This window comes from Typopeltis vanoorti, chromosome 1, assembly GCF_054136105.1.
Source record: "Typopeltis vanoorti isolate ZY-2024b chromosome 1, IOZ_Tvanoo_1.0, whole genome shotgun sequence".
Classification (NCBI taxonomy): Eukaryota; Metazoa; Arthropoda; class Arachnida; order Uropygi; family Thelyphonidae; genus Typopeltis; species Typopeltis vanoorti.
This window is the reverse complement of record NC_143549.1, coordinates 115,153,566-115,178,892: the sequence shown is the minus strand read 5'-3', so window position 1 is coordinate 115,178,892 and position 25,327 is coordinate 115,153,566. Positions and strand designations below refer to the sequence as shown.

The 25,327-nt window shown below is 35.2% G+C and overlaps 1 protein-coding gene across 1 annotated transcript in view; it reads right to left on the bottom strand.

Moving 5' to 3' along the window:
• Positions 1 to 2,305: 2,305 nt before the first annotated feature.
• The window catches only part of LOC150110332 (macrophage mannose receptor 1-like), a 54,023-nt gene continuing 31,001 nt past the window's right edge, over positions 2,306 to 25,327 (bottom strand). The window contains exons 8-10 of the mRNA XM_090396021.1: positions 20,938 to 21,194; positions 12,788 to 12,962; positions 2,306 to 2,664 (exon numbers count right to left, since the gene is read on the bottom strand). Coding sequence (XP_090252147.1) covers positions 2,306 to 2,664; positions 12,788 to 12,962; positions 20,938 to 21,194 — 791 coding nt within the window. The remainder of the gene's footprint in view (positions 2,665 to 12,787; positions 12,963 to 20,937; positions 21,195 to 25,327) is intronic.

The following is a 25,327-nucleotide window of genomic DNA, read 5'->3' as shown; positions in this document are numbered from 1 at the left end:
AATAGCCTGGAGTTGTGGGAATGGGAAAATGCAGTCATGCACTTTGGCATGATTAGATATCCAATGGAGTAATATATTGGTGGGACTTTGCTAGAAGAAACTGATCAGACTAGGGATCTCGTAGTATTAGTAGAAATCATGTTGAAGTTCAGAGACCATTTAGGAAAGATTGCAAATACAGAAGTATTTGCAATCTTTCCTAAATGATTACAACTCAGAAGATAATTGTAATGCTGAAACGAACTGTAAAAATAAGGATATTATTTCGCCTCTTTACAAGGCCTTCATAACACCTCGCTTGGACTATTATTAGCATGTCTGGTCTCCTTGTTTCCTTTGTGATAAAGTGCAAAGGGAAGTGTTAAAATGATATTCGGATTGTGAAATACTGATTATTAAGACAGATTGAGAATTTGTACACTGGAAACATTAGTAAATAGGAGAAAGAGGGGTGATATGATTGAGACGTACTATCTTCTGAAAGTGTGATTCAGGATTTCAGTTAATGGAATTCTTCATTTTATGGAGGATGGGGAAAGGACAATAGGGCATCCTTGGAAGCTGAAAATAAATGCAACTAAGAAAAAGAAGATGAAGACTAGATTTTACTCTCATAGGGTGGCACTTGATTGAAATCGATTGCCATTGGACAAGATGTGCGCAAGCAGTGTGAATGCATTCAAGATTAAGTATCATAGCTGGTGCCTGTAGTACTTGTCCTCCCTCGATGAGTCCCTGACTCCCTACAGGTGGCTCTTAATAATAAATAAATTAATAATAAAATGATTTCAAGTCGTCTGTAAAAGTTTCTTTCGATTTCCAGTTAACGTTACAAGATTAAGTTAGACAACGGGCTTTTGGCAATCATAGTAAAAGCATATAAATATGAAAAAGGTGTCCTTCACTTTTATGTCCTGATCCTCCCTTGAGCCTTCAAGAACACTAGAAGTAATCATTCAAGAATAATGCGGCGTAAGTTGGGATGCATGTTAAAGTCTGCCATTGGTATAACATTTTAGCCTGGCGAAGAGTTATAACTTAGATCTTATTGGCCGTCTAACGGAACTTTTATTTATGTTTTAAATAACAACATTTTAACTGCACTATTTCAGGCAAATTTGCAGCGATTCTGTCAACAAATGTTGCCTCCATCGATGATCCAAAATATTACAATAATTCATTAAAACTGACAATTTTCGAAGTTTGTGACACTCTCAAGTATCAACTTTTTTTTTTCAAACCTATATAAGAAACTTCAATTTGAAGACCTTTTTTTACTAAGGAAAAGGCTCATAAAGGATGTGGAACTGGATCAATAATTTACAAATAGCACATAGCTTTAGCTGGATCCAAACATTCTTGAGAGTAAAATTATTTTTTTGCATTAAACTTATGAAATGTTATACAATCAGTCGCTTTATAAAATATATCCTAAAATGAATACTGGTTACCAGAACATAATTAACTAAAGACTTTCTCGTAATCCTCTACACTAATCTTCTATAAAGCAACGGCTTAAAACAGCCTAAGGGAATTATTATCAAATTCTTCAGAAAACATTTCAAATATGTCAAAACTAAGTGATAATATCCGCATAAGGATTTGAAATTATAGAAAGAATTGCGACAAAATAACGTAGGATTAGTACACTCAGATGAGAAATTATTAATTAGAACTTATGTACTTACCATCTCCCTTGCCTCTCAACCCAATCCAAACACCAGTTCTTGCGTTACTAATATACTTTCCCAGCACTTCCACTTCCTCGTTAGAGTGGATGCTGGCAAGTGTTCCTCCTGTAAAACAATTTAGGTAGTTTAATATTGTAACTTTTAAAGCAAGAGATCATATACCCGTATGTATTTAAATATCTGCAGGATGGTAAATTTAAAATCATGAAATGGATATATATGACAAAGTTAATGAAATTGGACTGAACAGTTTAATCATTGACTATTCACTGTTATCAGTGAATAGTCAATGAATCAGAAATGTAATCTTTTCTGATTGAAAGCTTCTACATGCATTTAGTTATACGGAAATTGACGGGGTTGGAAAGCTTTCCCTTGTCTGTATTCAATACATTTTTCTGAAAAGTATTTGTCACAAAATTCCGTTTAAAAGAAGCAGTAAATGAACCTATCAGATTTGGTTATTTAAGTATCAATTCTTTCATCTAACTCAATTACACAGGATTGTTAACCGCAACTATAAAGCAAAGTTAGGGATTTTAATCTTTTGTTATCCTCTTATAATTTACCATCTTGATGTTATCGTATTCTGTAAGTTTCGAATGCTAATTTGCTTAAAGAAAAAGCCATAATTCTAATTTCTGATATTTCCAAATATACTTTGAAAATGGCGGTTTCCGAGCATTAAAATGTTCTGAATGGATTAGATGTTGCAATGCATGTTTTTGTATGTTTTTATCCTTTCCAATACACAGTATTTGAAAATTTTCTCGAATTTCAAATATTCTTTTAGCATGAAAAAAGGAACAATATAACAGCTCACCTCTTAGAGAGCACTTGATGTTGGCGATAGTCCATTTAGCCTTCCTATGTTCCACGTAATAGCAATAGTCTCCTCCTAAATCAAGCCAATCATTCTGATCAGGCGGACATTCACTGTTTAATAATGGTGGCAAGGTCATTACTGGTTCGTCTGAAAATAAACGAACGTGATATAAATCGGGTATGTCTTAAATTATACCATGGTGAGTTTAAAAAAAATAGGAATACTGCTCGGAAAGCAAATTTCCTAGTAAAATAAGATTTTTTATATTATGTCTTCCTGCTAAGCAATATAAGCTATAGTGCATTAACAGTATGAAGTGCCACGGTTTTATTTTATATTATTATTATATTTTATTTAAAAAAATCAGCTAACGCATTTTTATTTCCGTATTGAGATGCGTCTAGGCCATTTTAATCCTATCTAACTGTGTCGGCAGTTCAGTCTCCACAGGTAGCCAATCAGAGATAGCTTGCCCAATGCTATCACTAATTAAGCAGCCAGCAGAGAAGATACGGCTGAACAAGTGCTGCCATCTCGTGGTCCCTAACTCAATATTTTAATGTCTGAAATAGGGGACAAAACACCTGAGTATCATTGATTGCCCATGCTAGATATCGACTAACTCGGGAACCGGTCGAAAAAAGACAGTAAAAGTTCGACTAGTCGGCGTCTAGACTTGAAACCTCTCTTTGGATGATTTAGCGCTGAGGAGTGCAAACATCACATCCACTGAGCTATTCTCTCATTTTATTTTACTATGTTGTTGTTGTTGTTGTAATCCATGTAAAGAATATAGACTGCAATAGCCTACTTAAAATAAATGATCCTGTAACATTATACTAGAATTTTTCAACTAAAGTTCACAAAGCCGACACGAACGAGGCGACAAACAGACAACAATCCATGGATAAATGACGACATACTAAATAGTATTACTGTAAACAAAACCTATGGAAAAAACTAAAAAAGTCACCCAGTAACACACATTTACAAACCTTATACAAAAACACAAGAAATCGACTAACAACAAAAATTCGTAGGGCAAAAGACACTACTACTTCCAAAAATTCATGGAATATAACGACAATATGAAGCAAACATGGGCTACACTCAACGAATTAGTAACTCGAAAAAAGAAAACTTCAGCACAAGATTTTATTATAAAAAGCTTCGGTCAGGACACAAACCAAGAGGAACTAGCAAACTCATTCAACGATGCATTCACAAACAATAACACACTTTGATCAAATAAATCCAATGCTTTTGAGACTCGTGAACATAATAGTCGACACAGGCATTATTCCACAACAACTAAACACTACGATAATTACGCCAATTTGCAAACATGGTAAAAGATACTCAGAACTACAGACCAATAGCTACCACACCAGTCATTTCAAACATTCTAGAAAAAATAACACATACCAGACTACAGAACTATTTACAGAAGTACAACATCATCTCACAAAACAAATACGGCTTTTAGAAAACAAAAAGTACCAAATTTTAAAAGAACATTAATAGGGAAATATTCTAAAGTAAGAGATATAAGTCCGAATTTGTGGAAATTACATAAATGCGTTCAGGGCAATAAAGAAACCATTTCGGAATAGTACAATAGGTTATTAAGCATAGCCCATACGTTACGTGTCCCAAAGGATGAAAGATCACACCTAGAACGGTTTATATTCCAGCAATTCGGAATAGGTTTGAAGGATGATTTGAAGGATGATCTTGAAGGCCTACAAGAAAAAGGTTAAGTCTAGATGAATGTTACCAACTTGTTTGAGAAAGGGAAGAAAGACTTGCAGACATCCATCAGTCTTCAATTTCCGAACAAGTGCATGCTTTAAAACAAAGTGGTGTCACTGCAAATAACATGAATTGTAAAGTTAAAAATGAGATTCAGAAAAGTAAGTCAACCAAAAATGAAGGAAATAGTAAAAAATGTGCTGAAGATTTTGACAGAAATGTTGATTTAGATGTTAATTCTAAAAAAATCAGATTTTTTATTGCTTAAATCACTTTAGTAGGGCAAGAGAGAGTAATTAAAATGTTAGAGGAGCTGAGATTGAATAACAACTTTCGCGATGCATCGTATAATGCTACGATTGTAACAAAATAAGGCATACACAAAGTATGGCATACGATTAAGTAAGCTAAACAAAACAGGTTAGATTATAAGTCAAGAAAGGAAATAAGATATAACGAAAATATCTGTTAGTAGATAATAACCGACTGAATAATTCATCTAACAGATTTAATTGTAACTTGTGTAGTCAACTTGGTAGCATTATAATAGAATATGAAAGACCATTGACAGTCATACAAGGTCAGATGGAGAATAAGCCTTGTGAGATTCTACTGGACACAGGAGTACATGTTTCCGTCATTGCTTGGTCGCTATTTTGGGAAACTAGGAGCCTGATTGCTGATTATATTGTTAAACTGAATTATCCTATCAAACTGACAGGAATCTCTGAAACAGAGATTTCTACTACAAAGAAATTAAATGTGTTGCGCAACATTCTATGTTTTTCCTTAAGCATTTCTCATGAATTATTGTTCTTCCTGAAACCTCAAACACAAACCTTCAGGTAATTCTTGGCCTTGACTTCTTAGAACGATACCGGTCTATCCGCAACTTCCTTGATGGCCCAATTTCCCTTTGTGGGATGAAATATAACAAATAAGATGTCTGTTCGCAAGTTACAATCATAAATCATACTCTGAAATTGAGCAAGGTGAGGCACTTGAAATTGAGACTATAAACAGGGTGAAGGAGACGATTTTATGAAAATAAAGGATAACCTACGAAAATGTGCAAACAATTGGCGAACTCAGTCGATGGAAGGATGTTAATTAATGATTTCTTTGATTCCAACTTATAGTTGTTTCGAAAAATCTTCACTGAATATTATTATAGCATGTCTTGCACTGACGCAGTTGAACATTCAGTGCAAATTGCCACCCAGACACAAGACACCAGATTACAAAACTTTAAATTCTAAATTCTAAATCATTTTGTAGAAAAACCCAATGAAAGCCTAAGATTGTCTCGTATCTGAGAGAGAGGTGAACAATTCCATCTGTGAACTTGGACGAATTTTTATTTGCCTTGAAAGGTGCAGACTACTTCTCAAAGCTAGATCTACATCTAGTTACTATCAAATAACAAAGAGGATATTAATTTCACATTCCGACGGATCGAGGTTGTACTTGGTAAGGAACGATAGCTTAATATGTCTGGGGGATGATCTAGATAAGATATTAGATCTAGATATGAAACTTCTCACAAACAAAACAAGAGGAAAGTCAAGCTTCATAGGAATAAGAAAAGATTTCAATTAAAACATTCTGAGAATACTAGATACCGATCCAGGAGAAACATGAGAAGTCAGACAGTGATTTACCCACATCCTCTTGAAAATAGATAGCGTTAAATGCCTTGATAGATTAAGTAATAGAAATAATTCCACCTTAGATTAAACAATATCAGAATATTACAAAAGTGTGTATGACAATGCTAAAGTGATTGATTCTATAAAATCAAATACTGACGATTATTCTCCTAAAGATCAAACTGCCCGTTCCCATTTAATTCAGTGTTTCTTATTCCTCTGAAAGAGTTAGTGTAATAATAAACACTGAAAATAATTGAGCTTGGGCAGATGAGATACAATTGAAGACCCCTAGAGAATATGCGAAAAGATGCACTTGAAAAAAAAAAATAGAATGAAGGAGAAGACACCAAAACAACAAATCTAGGAAACCTCCATCATGAATATAACATAGACTAAGATTAAGACCTATAAGATGAGAATAATTGTTAATAGGATTAGGAAAATAAATCTCCTTAATTATACTACGCCAGCAACTTGTAAGACTAAAATTAATCCGGATGAGGTCAGTAAGTCTTAATTCTAACAATAGTGAAGATCACCTAGGGCGTGGAAAAAAAAGACCAAAAAAAATTCAGAAAGATTAAGCCTTTGTAAAAAAATCTCTCCTGATATGTAAGTTATCATGTTCGCATTTACATGTTTTTAAGCAGATTGCACTTAGAGAAATATTAATGTTGTCTGTAATAATGCTTTATTTATAGTAACTGAACCATGAGCCTTAGTTAAAATGATGTAGCGCATCGCGTCATTATGTAACGCTGTCGACGAATGTCCATATATGGCAATTTCAAAAGACGCGAGAAGTATGACGTCATCAGACCGAATATGTCAATATATGACCATATATGGCAGCTTCCGTTGTACTGGGCTTCAGCTGTACGCATGCGCACTCACAACGAAAGCGCAGGCCTATATAAAGCAAGACTTCGAGAAGGGCTTGGTCTTTGCAAAACAAATGTTTGCGCATGATGCCACAAGCACCATGGTTTGTAAGAACCGTCCAACTGCATAGAGACATAAACATCCCTTACATCTACTCCTTCCTACAAAGTACAGCGGCAAAATTCTTCTGAATAATCTCTATGCATCCCAACGATATAGTGAAACATGCAGAAAGCCATGACGAAACTGCCCTCTTCAAACACAAGAGGCCAAAAGCCATCCTAAAAATTAGCAACGCCAAGTAATCCCCATGCCCCACCAGGGCGAGCTTATAGCTCATAAATTTTTCCTTTAATTCCTCCTCCTTATCAGAGAACGGGGAATAAAGAAAGCATCTTGCTTTACCCTTCTGGTCAGTGATGTTATGGTTATGGTTATGGTTATGGGCTTGGTCTTAAGGTTTAAACCTTCTCTTACCTGGGTCAGCTGCCAGGTGAGGTCCGCTGTAGGGATTTGAAAGGAAAGAGTTGCACATTGCCGCCATGTTAAGGGTGCTATAGAGCTGGGAATAAGCGACGACCCAGACGAAGAACAAATTTGACGGGAAATCAAGAACCACACAGAAGAAGAAGGAAAACAGTTAAAAAGGATGACTTACGTCTGAAAAAAATGTTTATATATATATATATATATATATATATATATATATATATATATAGGTGAAAGTCTTGATCATTACGCAGAATGAATGCTCGCTGAAATTAACTCCTAGCTCTTTTTTGCAATGCCGATGACCTATTATACTGTAGTATATGATCTAACTAGAAAATTATATTTGCTTTCAAACACTAATGTTGTACTTGTTCTCTCACTTCGGGCACATTTAAAAAAAAAAAAAATGGATACCACTCGGCGGAAACTTTGCAAAAAGAAGTCCTAAGCGTCGTCTGCTTCTGTTGTTACGACTGCCGCGCCTCCTCGCCACCAGTACACAGTTTAAAGAGAATTCGCAAATCTTCGTGACAAAAATCCTTACACCAAGTAAGCAAACAGTTAAGTTTGCACCTGAATGCCAAACTTAACTGTTTGTATAAAAACTAATTTATATATATATATATATATATATATATATATATATATATATATATATATATATATATATATATATATATATATATATATATATATATATATATATATAAATGTTAAAAAGTGTAAAAGGCTGTTAAAAAGCTGAAACTAGTTGCGTAGTACTAATAAACTGTTTTTTTTTATTTCTCTCGGTTTAAGTCATTAAATTATATATATATATGTATAAAAACAGTTTATTATTATTACGCAACTAGTTTCAGCTTTTTATCAGCCTTCGTCAGGTGCACATTATAAAAGAAATAACCATTAAACATAGTTAGTACCAGAACTTCGTCTGTAGGAACATTTGTGAACAAGGAGAGTATGTCAAAGCTAGCCATGATTTCATCTTCCTTGAACAATAATATCTTTAATATATGACACAAACCCCGCAGAGTTATTAATAAAAGACGATGACTTGCCGGAAAAACATTTGAGACACTTGTTTACGAATGTGCCAACAGACGAATTTCTGGTACTATTCAAGGATAAATTATCTAAAAAGATCTTAGCCTTACTTACTCATTGCATCAAGTCAGGATACTTTAAATTTTAGGATACCATCTATAAACAAAATCATGGTCTTGCTATGGGTAATCCTTTATCTCCTGTACTTGCCAACATTTATCTTGAAGATGTGGACGTTAAAGCTGTCTCTTCCTATCCCTTAAAACCAAGAATTTGGAAACGATATGTTGATGACATTTTCCTAATTTGGAGTTATGGCCGTGAATCTCTCCTGAAATTCCTTGAACATCTAAATGGTCAACACCCAAATAATACATTTACGGCTGAGTTTGAAGCTAATGGTTCCCTTTCTTTTTTCGACGTCAAACTGACCCGTTTTCTTCAGAAAAACAAAAAATCTCGATCTACAGGAAACCTACCCACACCAATAGATATCTCCATAGTCAATCCCATCATTATCCACCTCAGAAATTTGGAATAATTTCTACTTTAGGACATAGAGCTCGCTCTCTTCTTTGTAACCCGATTGAACTTCATAAAGAAATCGATTTTCTTGGATCTACTTTTCAATTATATGGATATTCTCAAAAATTACTAAAAAAATTCCTATTTTATACTCCTGGTGGCCATAACGAAGAGACGAATAATGTTAAAGGCAATACCTCTATACCACACATAAGCTCTGTGTCTCCCAAATTAACCAAGGTTCTTAAAAAATACAACATAAGAATTTTATTTACTCCTCTTCCAAAAATCCGTTCTCTAGTAAGCCATCCAAAACCTAGTCATTATAATCTTAAATATCATGGTGTTTATCAGATCTGGTGTGACATTCCTTACTTTGGCCAAAAAGAGAAGTGAATCGAGTTATGCATTGAGGAGCACAAGACAGACATCGCTTACAAGAGAACACGTGCCAGTGTTCTCTTGTAAGCGATGCCATGTTCTGTTTTCGACAAATTCTGATGAAGAAAATCATCGCCATACAATCCTTTGGGACAAATCTAACAACATTTTCCGTTGCCATGACGAATTGGAAAGGAAGATTATAGAATCTAAGGAAATCTTCCTCAACCCTGTGCATCTAAACAACAACCTGAGCTATACCTTTCAGACTGTCATTCTACTGTGATCAAATACTGGCGCTCACGAGATGCTATACGCACGCACACGTCTGACAATGTAGCCAACGAGGGAACAGCTTTGAATACGTTGACTTCAAAGTTTTAACGTTAAATATATACATTTACTTTCCGTGATGTTTACAGTTTTTTCCTCCATGTTTAATGGTTATTTCTTTTATAATGTGCACCTGACGAAGGCTGTTAAAAAGCTGAAACTAGTTGTGTAGTACTAACAAACTGTTTTTTCAATTTCTCTCGGTTTAAGTCATTCAATTATTTTTAAAAATATGTATAACAACCGAGTAAATAAATCTTCATATATATATATATATATATATATAATATATATATATATATATATATATAAATATATATATATATATATATATATACACATATATATATATATATATATATATATATATATATATATATATATATATATATATAGAAAATAAAACAGCTAGCGCCTTTTTATTCCTGTATAGGGAGTACGCGAGGCCGTTTAGCCCTATCTAACATTTGGAGACTGAGTGGGCAATTCAATCTCCACTGGCAGCCAATTAGAGATAGCTGGCTCAAGGCTATCACTAATTAAGCGGCATGCAGTGAAGTGAGACGGCTCAACAAGTGCCGCTATCTCCTGGTCCCTGACCCTGACACAATATAATTAATGTCTGAAATAATGTGGGTTCTACGGTCGATTTTCTTTAGTTTACGGGACGAAAAACCCGAGTTTCAGAGAGAAAAAGCCCGCTTGCCCATGCCAGTGGTCGACTAACTCGGGAGCCGGTAGAAAAAAAGGCTTAGAAAAATTTCCTCTAGTCGACGAGTAGATTCGAAACGAAGTCTTCCTTCGTGCGGTCAAGCATCGTGATATGCAAATGCCACATCCACTGAGCTCCACAGGCTTTTATTTACGATATATATTAAAATGTATATAAATATTAATAAAAACATAATAATAATTTTAAAATATATATATTTATTAGTATATAGTAATTCTATATACTAATATATTATATAGTAATATGCATATATACAGTATAATATGTATTAATATATATATATACTCAATACTCAACCGCTGCTTCTCCGTGTTGAGAGATCACAGTTACGCTGGTACGGGCACCTGGTCAGAATGCCACAAGAGAGGCTCCCTCAGCAGGCCCTCTTTGCCAAGCCAGAGGGTGGGAGGCCACGTGGAAGGCCAAGAACTCGCTGGATAGATTATATCCAAAACCTTGGGTGGACACGTTTGGGAATCCCACTAGAGCAGCTGAGGTTGGTGGCAGAGGATCGTGACAATTGGAAATTCCTCTTGCAGCTGTTGCCCCCACAACCCAATTAAGAAGAGTGGAGAGTGGGCCTTGAAGATGTATATATATATATATATATATATACTAATAAACACAATCCTTATATATATGTATATATTATACTAATAATACTAATAAAAACAATACTAATATATATGTGTGTGGGTGCGTGGGTGGATGTGTTAATATAAATCAATCAAACTGTGAACATCCCTTTTTGATTTAATTAAATAGTTTGTGAACAGCACATTGGGTGATTCCGTCAATGCATTATCCTGGAAATTTCAAACCTGCATAAGATTTATGTGATCAATAATTTGGCCACGACTAATTTAATGTAAGGATTAATACAAGCGGGAAATACAAAGATATATCTGCTTTCCCTTTAAAATTTTATAATCTAGCACTCAACACATGGTAACTGACGCAGTCATAAAATAAATACATTTGTTAGGTTATCGATCGTGAGAACATAAGATCTAGAAAAATGAACAAGTGTAGGCAGTCGACCATTCACGAATATTAAATAAAGGACAAAAAAGCAAAGTAGGGTTCAGAAATACATAATCAAATTAGAGAATGATTTTATAATAAAACTACATGAGTTTGGCATTTTGTACACTCCTTGTTGTTGATATAAAGAAGGTCAGAATGGATCGTCATTCTTAGGCATCTTTGTAAAGTGTTGAATGTTTGGAATGTCTCCTTAAGAATATCGTGGACAGAACAGCTCTCGGAATTATTCATTCTAGACATATCTAGCTGGTGTTTTAGGATACCAGGATTGTGTATATCATTACATTAGGTCCTCTGAGTCTTATATCAAGAATAACCTCATTTTATTACGAAACTTTTCTGAATGAAACTTGGGTCCTCACCATAAAGAGACCATTGACAATGCTGACACTCTGGATGATTATCGTAACTTATCTTCATGCTTCATTCCTTCACGGTCTTTCTCAAATAAAAGCATATACAAGCCCGCAAGAATCGAGCATGTCGAATTGAAATAAAATGAAAATGATCCTAACGGGAAAAACTGTAGATCCTCTCTAATTCATATATTCGTAATGATTATTCCAAAATAAAATTAAAGAAAGAGCAAGAAAAAGAATTTCTTTTCCAACCGTCCTCTCTTCATAACCAGAACGTTTAGCATACAGATTCGATAACCATTTCATGTACTGGCAATTTTTCCATTAGTATTTATTCCTTTTTGAAAGATCATAACAGCAACGTGACTTTCAAGACGATGCAAGCCGTTTGCAAGTTCTCCTCATATCTCTGAAGACATCGTTCCTTTTTACAATCAGACAGAAACTATAAAAACTACCATGCTCGTGTGATAGAGCTTGCATAAGAAAGTCAAGTCGTGGATTTGAAATACACACACACACACACACAGATAGAGAGAGAGAGAGAGAGAGAGAGATTAGAGAAGCAGGAAACTTGAAGCAATAAGTATGAATATACATGAATTGACATATACGTACAGTTGGCATTGCTCCTCTTATGGGAAATATTTGACCATAGTGATATGTAGCTCACCTAATATTTGATATCTGAAAGCAAACATTTAGTTGTGTTAGGGTTAGGATAGCTGGTTTTTATTCCCAGATACTGAACACATTTGTGTTCAGACAGATTAGGAAAAATTTAGAAAAATGTTGGAACAGTAATCTTACATTGTTTGTAACTTTATAGGTGTAATTATTTCCCCTCGTATGCATTAAAAAATATTATTACATGTATGCGTGAAAAGGTATTTTAGGAATATTAGTGTAATTTCGAAGAGCATTCTTTGATATGTATTTAAGACAGTTCTTTAGAGAGCTGCAGTGACACTGAAAACAAATTTCACAAAGGACCTTTTCATTGAAATGCACTTTTGGCTTACTAAATCTGAAAGCAGATCAGAATTCTGGGGAAAATAAAAACATACCATGTGACAGTTCACAGATAAACGATCGCTTCTCTTCGCAGTTGATTGTTCTCCAGTGACCGTCGTCTGTCATAACAGTGCAATTCAGTCCAAGAGAGTTTTCTGTAGGTTCATCTATACCCCAGTCAGTATATGCGACAGGCCATCGGGAAGCCCATGTAAAACGTTCATCTTCCTACAGAAGAAAAGGATTTTTACCACAGACATGGATTTTAAAACCGGAAATTCTTTCATATACAATATATATTTCTGTTTAACAAAATGTGTTACAGTTAATTAAAGTAGGAATAATTTATACACAGCCTGCTGCTTTCAGTTGTGCAGTTTTATTATAAACATTTTTAAAATAAACTGACCAGAATAGACAAATGTAATAATTCTTAACATATGAGGGCTCATTTTGTAGAGAAATTTAAATTATATTCAGGTTGCTTTGTTTTATTTCCATTATCGTGAGATTCTAGCTTTGTGTTCATAGGTCAGTACACCTATGCAAGCTGGTTTAGGAAGGATCTGAAGATACCTGAAGCCTTAAGTTATATTTCTGACACTTCTTGAAATCATTCTCCCGTCACCATGGATTTTCGTTACGGAGAACGTGTAAATCACAAGAATTTAAATATGATAAGTAAGGCAGTGGTGAAATATTATGTCATGCTGGCTTATGGTCTGGCATCACAAAATAAATAAACTCAGTGTCAGTTCGGGTTGCTATTTCCAAAGAAATACATCTGAAAGGCAGTGGTAAATGATCCTCTGAACAATTTAATTCAACTTCTGATCGAAAGGATATATTTTCGCCATGCTGTTTTCATGAAAGAAATCGATTGGGTTTGATTTGATGGAAATGTCACTCAATGTCTTGGTCATCTTTTTGTTTATTTTAACAAATGTGATTACATTACACTGCGCTAATATAAGTTGTTAGTATAACAAATCTACAGTCAGAATTCTTGCGTACACGAACTGTAGTCCATTAAATCTTGCAATGGCACAGAGTGGAATATATGATTTCATAAAGTTGGATTCGTATAGGACTGCAGCGAATATCATGTTTCTGCATTGTACTGTTGCTTTTTCTATAAAATGTCTATGCCAGGTATTTTTAATCAGTCGTTTTATAATTTAGAATAGAGATTGGTAATATTAACTATCATTGATTATCCATATAATAATAATAATAATAATAATAATAATAATAATAATAATAATAATAATAATAATAATAATAATAATAATAATAATAATAACAATAACACTTTTTGTACAACAGTTATACTACACCTATTGATTTGATTATGGCTATTTTTTTCTATAGATCATACAGCTTCTATTAAGCTTGTCTGATGAAGATGATTATGTATTATGAACACTTACAGGTTTTATTCAGCATTTACGACACGTAATCAATTGGTATCCATGTATGTTCGATATAGGTTAATCCCATTCTAGAGTGCATAGGTTATTCAAAATTTGGCATTGACATAGAAAGATTCTTCAGATTTATGTGGTACTAATTTCCATTATCATAATTCTTCTATTCCATAAAATGTTTTTCAGCTCTTTATAGATGCGAAGGTTTTTCTTATTAAACGTAAATTTGTTGATTAATTCAGATATATAATCACATTGCTTTCGTATTCTTTACATTTATATGCGAAGTAAAGCACAGCATGTCGGATATTATTATCCTGTATGCCTCGTTTAGTACTGAAGCAATGTTTTAAACTATCTGTGCAAAGGGTATAAGTATTTCATTTCAAATAACTTGCGGTCTATCATCACACCAAGTACAATTGTAATTTCTTTCTTGCTTGAGAAATTTGTCGTTTTTATTGAAGTCACTGTAATACGTCCAGTTTTTATTCGTAATTGCACACGTGTTGCAGTAGAGTGCTTTAAAGTGTTTCACAAAATATTTTGCATATATATATATATTGCAGATAACTAATTTTATTCTTATGTCTGCTTACGTACTATTATCAGGAACTATGGTCTGAAGAAATTTCCTAAAAATTCTTCATTACAGAGACCATTATAAAATCCAAAGAATCTTATTATATTAACAGGCCTGACTGTTGCGGTTTTCATGTAATTAGAATGCTGCATACAGGACGGATATCGGATAATAAGGATGAACACGATAGTTAGATAAGCTTCATGTTAGAAGAAAGAGATGAAATGGTTGTGTCCAGTGCATGCAGAACAGCGAACATGGAAATTGTAAACAAGAACACAATGCAGAAACGATAGTTTTAGGGGAAACCAACTTGAGGGATTTAGAGTGATAAATACTCCATTGAGCAGATACGAGATCGTAGTTCTCCCTTCTGACATAACTAAAGATCGTGAAAGAGGAACTGAATACATCATCCCAAGGGTGAGAGCAATGTTCTAAGGTATGACGGATTAGGGATTAATAAAGTGTGAGGGGTTGAGTACAAGAGATGATTATGTTTAGATTGTAAATGAATACCAAGTTTCTAGAGACTGAGAGACTATGGACATGAGATGTTTGTTGCGAGGATAGGCTAAATCTCGAAGTCAACCCGAGAAGAGAAAACAAATCTTTGCCTGTTAACCAAAGTAAGAGGAAGCGAAAAATAATTTTTCTTGTTAAATCAGAGAAGTAAGACTGAGTTGTCGAAGCATCGGGGAGTTCGGTGTTGAACAAAATATGGGAAATGAAGAATAATCGAATCATTTGAGTAGAGCAGTGAACGGTCATCAGCGAAACTATGAATAGGATCGTTGTTAGTTTGAAAAGGCCACTATTCTACAGGAAGAATAGTGGCCTGAAAAGTATAGGGTATCTGGATTGTGTAGCTTTAATGAAAAATATGACAGGAAAACATTCACTATAACCTGCAGTTATAGTTAATTCACTATAACTGGATGGAAAAATTCCTGAAATATTATCTTAATAAATCCCCCTTCATAAATATCCCATTTTATGAGGTGTCTTAATTAAGAACTATTTGCCTAAATCTGGAAGTCATATTGTGGAACAGCAATGCCGGTTTTCATATTCGAGAGAATGTGCATTCTGTTTTCCAGGTAGGTTTCAACACTGAGTTTATAGGTTCAATAAACTCAGTATGGCCAATCGATAATCGTCTCTTGCATGTGGCTATCGATTGTTCTCATTACTAATGATGAAAACACTGTTTCATTAGAGTAAAATGATGGAAAATAAGTATTCACTCATGAATGCATAACATCTAGAATGTAAATCCGTTGTGTATGCGTAGATGCATCCTAAAGTGATGGCAATACGTACTTCTTGTATGAAACAGAAAAAACAACAACATAGAGTGGCATTTCGACTAACTGAAGATAGTTTTGGAACCTTTCCGAATGTATAGCAGATGTCAAAATATTTCTGAGAATGACGAAGCATTACTCGTATGATATCGAATTATAGCATCCTCGTAAATGCAGCGAAAGTGAAGCTGCAGTCATTTAGTCCAACAAAGGCAAAATGGCTCTGGGAATTCCCTCAGGGATTTTGGGGAGAGAGAGAGATTGGGAGCAGCAACAGGTCCCTAGAGTATTCCACATACTCTCAAAAGGATTAATGCAAGGAGACGTGGCTGCACAGTCCCACCTAGAGCATTCCCTTCTTAAAGACATCGGCCCACGACCTTCGTCGATGAGGACGAGCATTATCGAATTATAGCATAGCTGTCTCCTCTATTTCACCTGTATGAGGAAGGACTTTGGTTCCCAGACATCGTATCTATAAGATACAACATACAGAAGTGGTGCATGCTGTGCATTATAGATACGATATGAATCTTATAGATACACATATGTATCTTATATGTGTATCCCTCAGCTTTCACTGAGAACTGTACACAAGCTGTGCATGCATCCGACGAGATGCTTCCCCAAACCATCACAGTCCATCAACAATAATTGTCCCTTTCAGGGATATTAGAGGGATGGTTACATGCACCTCGTTCTCTCTCTCTCTCTCTCTCTCTCTCTCTCTCTCTAGATCAGAATAATTATCGCATTGTAAAGTAATTTGGAACTCATTTGCAAACTCGTATAAAATCGTGTTTCCTGGGAGCAAACATTGACGATATTATCCACATCATCCGGATGCAGAAAGGTAAGTCGAAGAAAATTATTGTATTGGTTGATACCAGTGATTCGAGAGGCGAGAAGTATTCTATGAAAGAGAATCGATAGCTAATGAATCTATAAGTAGATTGTGCAAAAGAAATTATCTAGAATTTGTAACTCTGTGGTTCCTCTTTGATGGAAAGAAGCACTTTTACAATGCGGATGGAATGCATCTGAATGGTTTTGGTGTTAGGTGTCTAGAGGTAGCATTGTTCACCAAGCATGCTGTCGTGCAAATTCAGGGAAACTTAAGAATTAAAGTGGAAGCAAGCGAGTTTCTGTGAAGGCACCCATGAATCGAGTGAGTGTGAGAATGATTAAGTGAGGAATCTAGTATCTCAAGCAAATATATTAAATAGAGTAGTCAATTCAGGAAGTAAAGGTGGGTGGGGGAATAAAAGGATGTTGCCGTTTCGTTTCTATATAATAATGGCAAAAGTATCAGGAACAAGAGGGAGGGGTTTTTGCCGTTGGTTAGTGCAACCTCGCCAAATATGGGCGTTAGTGAGATTGGCTAACGGCAAATGATGTGGTTACAGGGATCGAATGTGAAGGGTTTAGTATTTTCAAGGAAGATAGAGAAGATAGGATGGGGAGGGGGGTACTGCTGATGATAGCAGATGAATTGCAATCAAAGAGAAATAGGAGACAAGCGAGAGGATGGATGTTCGTTTGAATCTGTTGTACGATTGCGACATTAAGGCAAAATATACAGTTGGTTGTTGCTATAGACCAGGGAGTTCCACAGATGATCTGGAAGATATGCGGCGCCAAATTAGTAAAATGAGTACAGGTCGAGTGATTATTATGGGGGGGCTGCAAATTTGGAAATATAAACTGGCTGAAAGGAAACAGAATTTATACACCGTCTGAGGGACAATTACCTAATGGCAGCATGTGATTGAGAGGCCTAGGGGTGGGACTGTATTGGATCTGGCCATAGAATCAGAAAAGCTATCCATAATCGAAGTGACATTTCCTCCAATTGGTGAAAGTGACCATGCGGTCTTGACTTGGGAGATTGTAAAACAAGTGGAATATTATAAGAGAATATAATATTATGTTATAATAGTATAACAAAATAACAATGGAACACTGTTACACAACTTAGAACAAACAAATGGGGATGGATATGACAGTGCTTAAGTGCATAAGAGGGTGGCTACTGGACATATATACTACTTTTTGATATACTTTTTAATATACCTCCATATACTTTTTGATAGTATGTGGAGGAGCAAAATCGAGCGAAAACAGGTGAATAGTGGTGTGCCACATGGTTCAGTGCTGGGGACCATTGCTGTTTAATTTGTACATAAATGATAGAGGAAATATCCTGAAAGGAAATATTCAGTTGTTTGCTGAAGATGCGAAATTGAGTAGAGTAATAGTTAATCAAGGCGATGTACAGAGCTTGCAGGAAGATTTAAATAGGCTGTCAATATGAGCAAATTTTAATGGATGGGTATCACTTTGATGCCGAGAAATGTAAAATTATGAATTTTATTATTAATAGATTACACGCTATGTATCACATTGATGTCCAAGAAAAAGATGAAGCTAGAGATTTAGGGATGGTAGAAGACAGAAATTTAATGTTTACAAGACATATTGTAAAGTTTGCTAAATTAGCACATAAGAATACTTCTGAAAGCTAGCGAAGAACGCATTAGCTTGAGCACAAAAATTCAAATATGGCAATATCAAGGTCTTATAAAGAGTAATTGAAAGCCTTATCTCTACAGGTCCAATGGAGTTCTAGGAAGCGGTATAGAGAGAATTCAGAGTGACCAAGATGGTGAATAGTCTGTGGAATATTCCCTATGAGTGGAAGGTGTTTTGAGTTCAGAAGTTGCTTGATAGGAGAAAAAGAGGGGATAGATACGATAGAAACATTTTATTTGCTTAAAGGAGTTTATAGTATAGATGCAGGGGAAATGTTTCAGCACTTGGCTAGATGGAGCAAAACAAGGGGTCATCTCTGGAAGTTGAATAAAGATGTGGTCAATAGGAGTGTGAGGAATAGATTTTTTGCTTGGAGGGTTTTGAATCAGTGGAATCGAATGCCAGAGTCAGTTGTGAGTGATTTTTCTGTTAATCGGTTCAAGGAGAGAGGTATGATAGATTGTGTGGACAAATTGGGTCTCTCGCAGTGAATCTTCTGACTCAGTGGAGGGACCAGTATAATAATAATAATACTAAACAATTCCGACCTTAATTGGTAGTGATTCCAGTTGAAGTGGATTCTTGTCCATTTCAAACGTTCCTTCCTATGACATAGGCATGGGGAAAGCACTCTCCTGGTCGCCTAGCATACAGTCCACCTTCGTGAAGCCATCTGCACACATTGAAAATCAATACCATAGTTCCCGTACCCGACGTGAGGTCAGATTGTAACAGATTTGGTGTAGCACTTCCGTTTCGACATGTGTATATAATCGGAATATATCGGTCTCCCTCTACAATTTTAGCCTGTTGCCTAGCTCGTATATGACTCCCGGATGAAATATATGACTGTTTGAACTGGATCCACATCTGTGAACCACGAAATGACTCCCATGCAACCATCTGGCTATCGCTGACTGGCTTTCACCAGCCCCTAGTCTAACAATGGCTTGTCACTTGATTTCATCATTTTTTTTTATCGCAAAAAAGCCTCCATAGCTCCATAGTCAGTATAGACGAAGCTATTTGGTCGGAAAAACATGGGTTAGAATTCACCTCCATGAATTCTAACCCATGCGAGAAACCTTTATCTGGTCACTTTCGACTCAAGGTAAGTTAGCCGGTCTCATACGGAGGAAGAGGATTTTGTTTTCACCCGGAAACTCGAGTTTTTCGTCAGAACAGGAAATCCGGCCTGTCTACACACGGATCTGCAGTCCTAAAATACGCACTCATTCCCTCATTAGGAGGGTTAAACCAGTCCTAGGGAACAATCCCATACGAAAACAAATCACATAAATGTTGTCGTAGCCATACCCAAGAATTTTGCTATGAAACATGTCTTCTTCTCACTCCAGACCCGAAATGAAAAACCATGCTACAACGGTCTATTCGGCAAGGAAGACTTACGCAGATTATAAACGCTAATACTGAAGCCGAATAAAATATCGTTAAAAAAGAATATTAAATATTAAACGAATACGAAGCATTTTAAATGAGATATATGAAATGGGAATACACCTCCCCCTTCTTCCTTACGCAACAAGGAAGTAGAATGCTCCAAATATTCATCCCGTCTTGTATAAGGGTGGAAGGGGAAGCAGAGTTAGGATATAATCAAGAAAATGTAAGGTTCACTTCTTTTCATAACATGTGATATTCAAAAGGAATAAGCAGCCATCAGACATTACAAGTAGTTCGATATTTGGAGTTTGAATATTTTTAAGCAATTGTATGATACGGACCAATGAATTTTATTTTCCATAGCTCTCTAGTTCAGTCACTGACTCCCTTTAGGTCTCTAATAATAATAATTATTATTATTTTTTTTATTTAATTTTTTTTATTATTATTATAAATTCATAGGCCAAGTTCACTAAAATGGGCATCCAAGTTAACTAACTTTGAAAACAGCACTTTTTAAATCTAAAACTTCAAAACATTTTATAAAAAAATTATGATCACAAATTAAAAAAAATATAAGAGAAAAAAAATAGTTATATTATCATAAAATTCGCGTAAAGGTCCTCTCTATATCAAAGAGATCTGCCACACCGATATAGCAATACTCCCACAGATAAACTATCTTCAAGCCAATATTTTAACATTTATAAACGGTTATTCTTCAAATCTCTCTGACAGATGCCTGAAAATAACATAAATGTGCTTGTGTGTTTTTGATAAACAACGTATTTTCAAATATTATTTTTGTTATTAGAAGATCTTATCTGGTAATATCATCATATCTTTAGGATAAAAACTTTCTGTTCACCGAAAGTAAATGCTGGAAGAAAGGAAGGAAAGTAATAAGTAATTCACATTTACTTATTTTGCTTGTTACATTGTCAACTTACGCCTCTTCTGAGTCCAATCCACACTGCGGAAGGGAAGTTGTCGTAAAGTGTATTTCCCTTGATTAATACATGGTTGTAGACATCTCGAATAGTCGCAAGATGACCACCAAACGTATTGCAAAATGTTTCTGCTTCATTCCAAGTTTTCTTCTGATTAGGAAGGTAAAATGTTTGATAACATGAAGATCCTAAACGTCTCCAGCCTTGGGGCTCGCTACACCTAATGGCATCATACCCTGGAGTAGAGAGTTCGGAATCTATAAAGAGAAACAGAAGTTCAAAATTGTACAGCATAACAGAGTTTTAATGACCTTGATGAGTTCGCGCTCTTCACGCGATTCTTTAGCACACGTGAAGAAGTGCTTACACTTAACATACGGTAACAACAACACAATGGCGACTTTTTGGCACCAAATAGGTATCACTTTCCCCTTGTAAACGGAACCCTCGAATTATGAAGCTCAAAATAAAAATGAGAGCCGATTAGCATTCTTTGCTCAGTTACCAATAGTCACTTCAGGAATACCTGACACTTTTTAAAATGGGATAAACAAGACTATCAAGACTGCGACATGAGCAATGTCACTAAAAGTTAATTACTGTGTATTACTTCTTTAACAAGGAAACTTATTCCGTAGAAAAAAAGGACTGATTATTTTTGTTAATTGCGAACGAACACTGAAATAAATGTTACGCAAACTTGGTCGAGGTACACAAAGTTTCAAAAGTCATTATTATTTTTGGGTAAAGAAACTCAATGTTATTTTATTGCTTAAAGTTCGGGTTTTGAATTCGTTTTCAGTTAGCAGATACAACATTTCTAGCAATATACTCCATTAGTCGTAAATTAAACAATCTAGCTATCACACCCTTGCTGAATGTATTGACAAGTAAATAGTCTATTGAAATCCATGGATTAAAAAATCTTTCTTGTATACATTCTTTATATTAGCATATTTTGGTCAGTTATGAATAGTGTAAAAGATGAGACACATTAGAAAATTTAACGATATTAAACCGTATTCGTAAAACTGATGCAAAGGACATTTTTGAATATATGACAAAGAGAGCATTAGGGGCCATCCTTAGAATTTGTATAACAGTGTTATTAAGAGGGGATTTGGGAACCAGAGGTTTGGTGTGCACAGTCGTGAATAATGAATGGATTTTCAGAGGTAATTGTGAGTTCACCGAGAGTGAATGTATTTAAGGAGAAATGAGATATGTTTTGTGTGCATGATAGTTAATTTGGGTATCCCTCGATGAGTCACTGGACTCCACGGAAATACCGTGCAATAATAATAAAAATTTCCAAGTTTCTTTCATTTTCATATAATGCATCATATCCAATCCGAACCCTCAATGCTTCCATCTTATGTATCTATTCAAATTCAGGAATACCTTTACTCCAATCCGTACCTTTAGTTCCGATATCGTATCATTCCGGATGACTAGATTTACACACAGTATCTTGATTCGAACGGTTGACGGCTTTATGTAACCGGTTTACACCCCCCCCCCCTACACACACACACGCATACGCGGTCGCACTTACGAAGCATTCGTCGACTACCTGGGTGCTTTTACTTTTGTAATGTCCACTAAAATTTAACTTATTCCAATACAAATTCTGGATAGTTTAGCCCTTACACTTCATCTGGAATCCAACCATATGCCGCATACTTTATATACTTCTTCATCCCAAAACCTTACAATTGTTTATATTAAACACTGATCTCATTCTGCTCTGCACAGGATAACAATCTTGAAACTTCAACTTTTTTTTAGAGAATACTATTAAAGGGCATTCCTTATCGTTTTTTCTCCTTCATGAACAGCAAACGATTGCAATCATCCATTCAAACCCTCTCGAGAAGTCATTAATATGAGTATACACATTAGTTAACATATTAACCAAATTTATGTGGCGACGAACAAAGTGTTACAGCATACCAGTGGTTACTTCCAACTTCCGATCCCGCTCCTCCTTACACGCCGATTACTGCCGAAGTGTTACCCTCTAATTCCTTTGATTTAATCCACACCAAGGTTTTAACGCGAAAGGCTATTCTCTCTATATTTGCAAATTGCCCGTATATATTTCAACTGCATTTTTTTATATAAAACATCGGTGGCTTATTAAGATGAGTAAAATTTTCACATATCTTTCTTACTTGTCATGATGATATCCATTAATTTTAAAATAATCCTTCGGTAAAGAAGTCACATGAAATAATTCCCAGTCCCTTTTTAACCTAAATTTATATAAACGTAGTGTAAATAACTTTTTACATTATTATTTTTATTTTTATTTTTTACAAATAAAGTAAAAGAGACTTCCTGCTACTGAAAATTTGGAAACCGAACTTGAACATCCAGTATAGATATCAGCTTAAAAATATATAAAATTAACAGTTCATGACGAGTTACATTAAATGAACTTTTTGTAATACACTGCTGAAAGGTTCTCAATTTTTTTACATATTTTAATTCTTCTGAAAGGGGAGTAAATTTCTTTCCTAAAAGCTAATTAACTACTCAAAAGTAAGAAATTAAGTATTGAAACTGTAGCTCAACCCATTATAAAAGTTTAATCAATACGAAATGTAAATTAGGAATTGTAACATCCTTTTCTTTTTTTTTTAAACAAACAGCAACACTAACATCATTTAGGATGGGCTAATAAACTGTTTTTCGAAGGTCCCTTGAGGAAGTCATCTTAAGAAATCTATATCGAATTTTTATTTCAAAATATAATCCGAATTTTGTTGTGAACTTCTGACAAATGGAACGAACACTAACAACCACTGATTAAATGGAATAAACCCGTGCTACTGATCTTTAACTGTCAACAAATGACGTGAATTGTTGAATAATCTCTACGGGAAATACGCCGGAAAACAACTGCCTTAAACTAAAATTGCTTCTTCAATGTGTAAGTAAAGAGCTTCTGTAAAAATTACGCGATCCCCAGACCACTCCTTACGAGTGACCGAAGGATCGTCCAACTCAGCAGTTGTTCCACTCAGTTACAGGCTCACCTTACCAGTGAGCAGAACTCCTTATATTCCAAGGAAAAGCATTCACTGACACGACCACGATAGACGCCATGCCGGAAAACGCCAATCCCCGGAGCATCAAATTACTTCCTCAAGGTTGGAGACTTTAGTGAGCTCTCGTTCAGCAGTAAATCACATGAAATATCAGAGAAGCATTGAAATATCGTAAAACTCGAGAACTTGAAATATCGTAAGCGCTATTTCGGTCAGTTCGTACAAATAATTACTACGATAAAGAGCCAAAATGTTTTATTTCGACGATTCAAAATTATATAAACAAAGTCGATATGAGTCCAGCATTTTTTCAAAGTCGAATGTAACAACTATGAAATTTCCTAAAGTAATCAGGCCAGTGAAACCTTACCAAAATGGACTAATAAAAGGAGAAAATATAGGTGTTTCGACGACGGCGGCTATATATTTTAAGTGGTCCATACTTTGGCAACTTGTGAATGCCGGAGGGGGTGTTTTCCCTCAAACTCTCTGTCAACTTACCTTAAGAAATTTTCAGTTTCAACTTTTGGCTTTCAAAATTTGATTATGTAATTTTGAATCACCGAAATGACTACTTTTGTCTATTTATTTTAGTAACTCCTTTGACCCACCGACCTAGAGTTCGCCTGTGAAAAATGCATTTCGCTGACATTTCAAGTTCCTTAGTACTGAAAGAGAGTTTCTGCTCTCTTAAAGCTTCCCTAAAGGGAGAAATTTGAGTCTCCAGCGGTTGGTGTTTTCCAGCATTGCTTCTATCGAGCCTTGTCGGTGAATGCTTTTCACCTGGAATATGAGTGGTTCTGCTCAGAGATGGGGTGTGTGTGTGCCTGTCATTGAGTGGAACCACTGCTCAGTTTGACGATTCTTTGCCATTCTTAGGGAGTGGTCTGGGAAGGTCGCCTAATTTTTAGAGAGTTTCTTCACTTTTACAGTGTCTCTGAAGGGAATAACCAGTTCGAAACAGCTCTCAGGCCAGGAAAACCTTATCAAAATGGACTAATAAAAAAGGAATATATAGACGCTTGGGCGGCGTCCATGTATTTTTTATTAGTCCACACTAAGGCAACTTGTGAATGCCGGGGAGTTTATTCCTGTAAGCTCTGTGGTGAACTTACCTTACGAAATTTTCATAGTTTCTACATTATTTCAAAGCATACTAAGGCTTTGAAATAATGCTGGATCTAATATCCACTTTGCTGAATATTACAGAATGCTAAATTAAGTTACGTTTATCGAATATTGGAGAATAATCAGGAAGTTGAATAATCAGGATTGAGGCAACTCGGTCTCGACCTTTATTAGACTAATGTATAATACTAATACCTTAATGTATATTA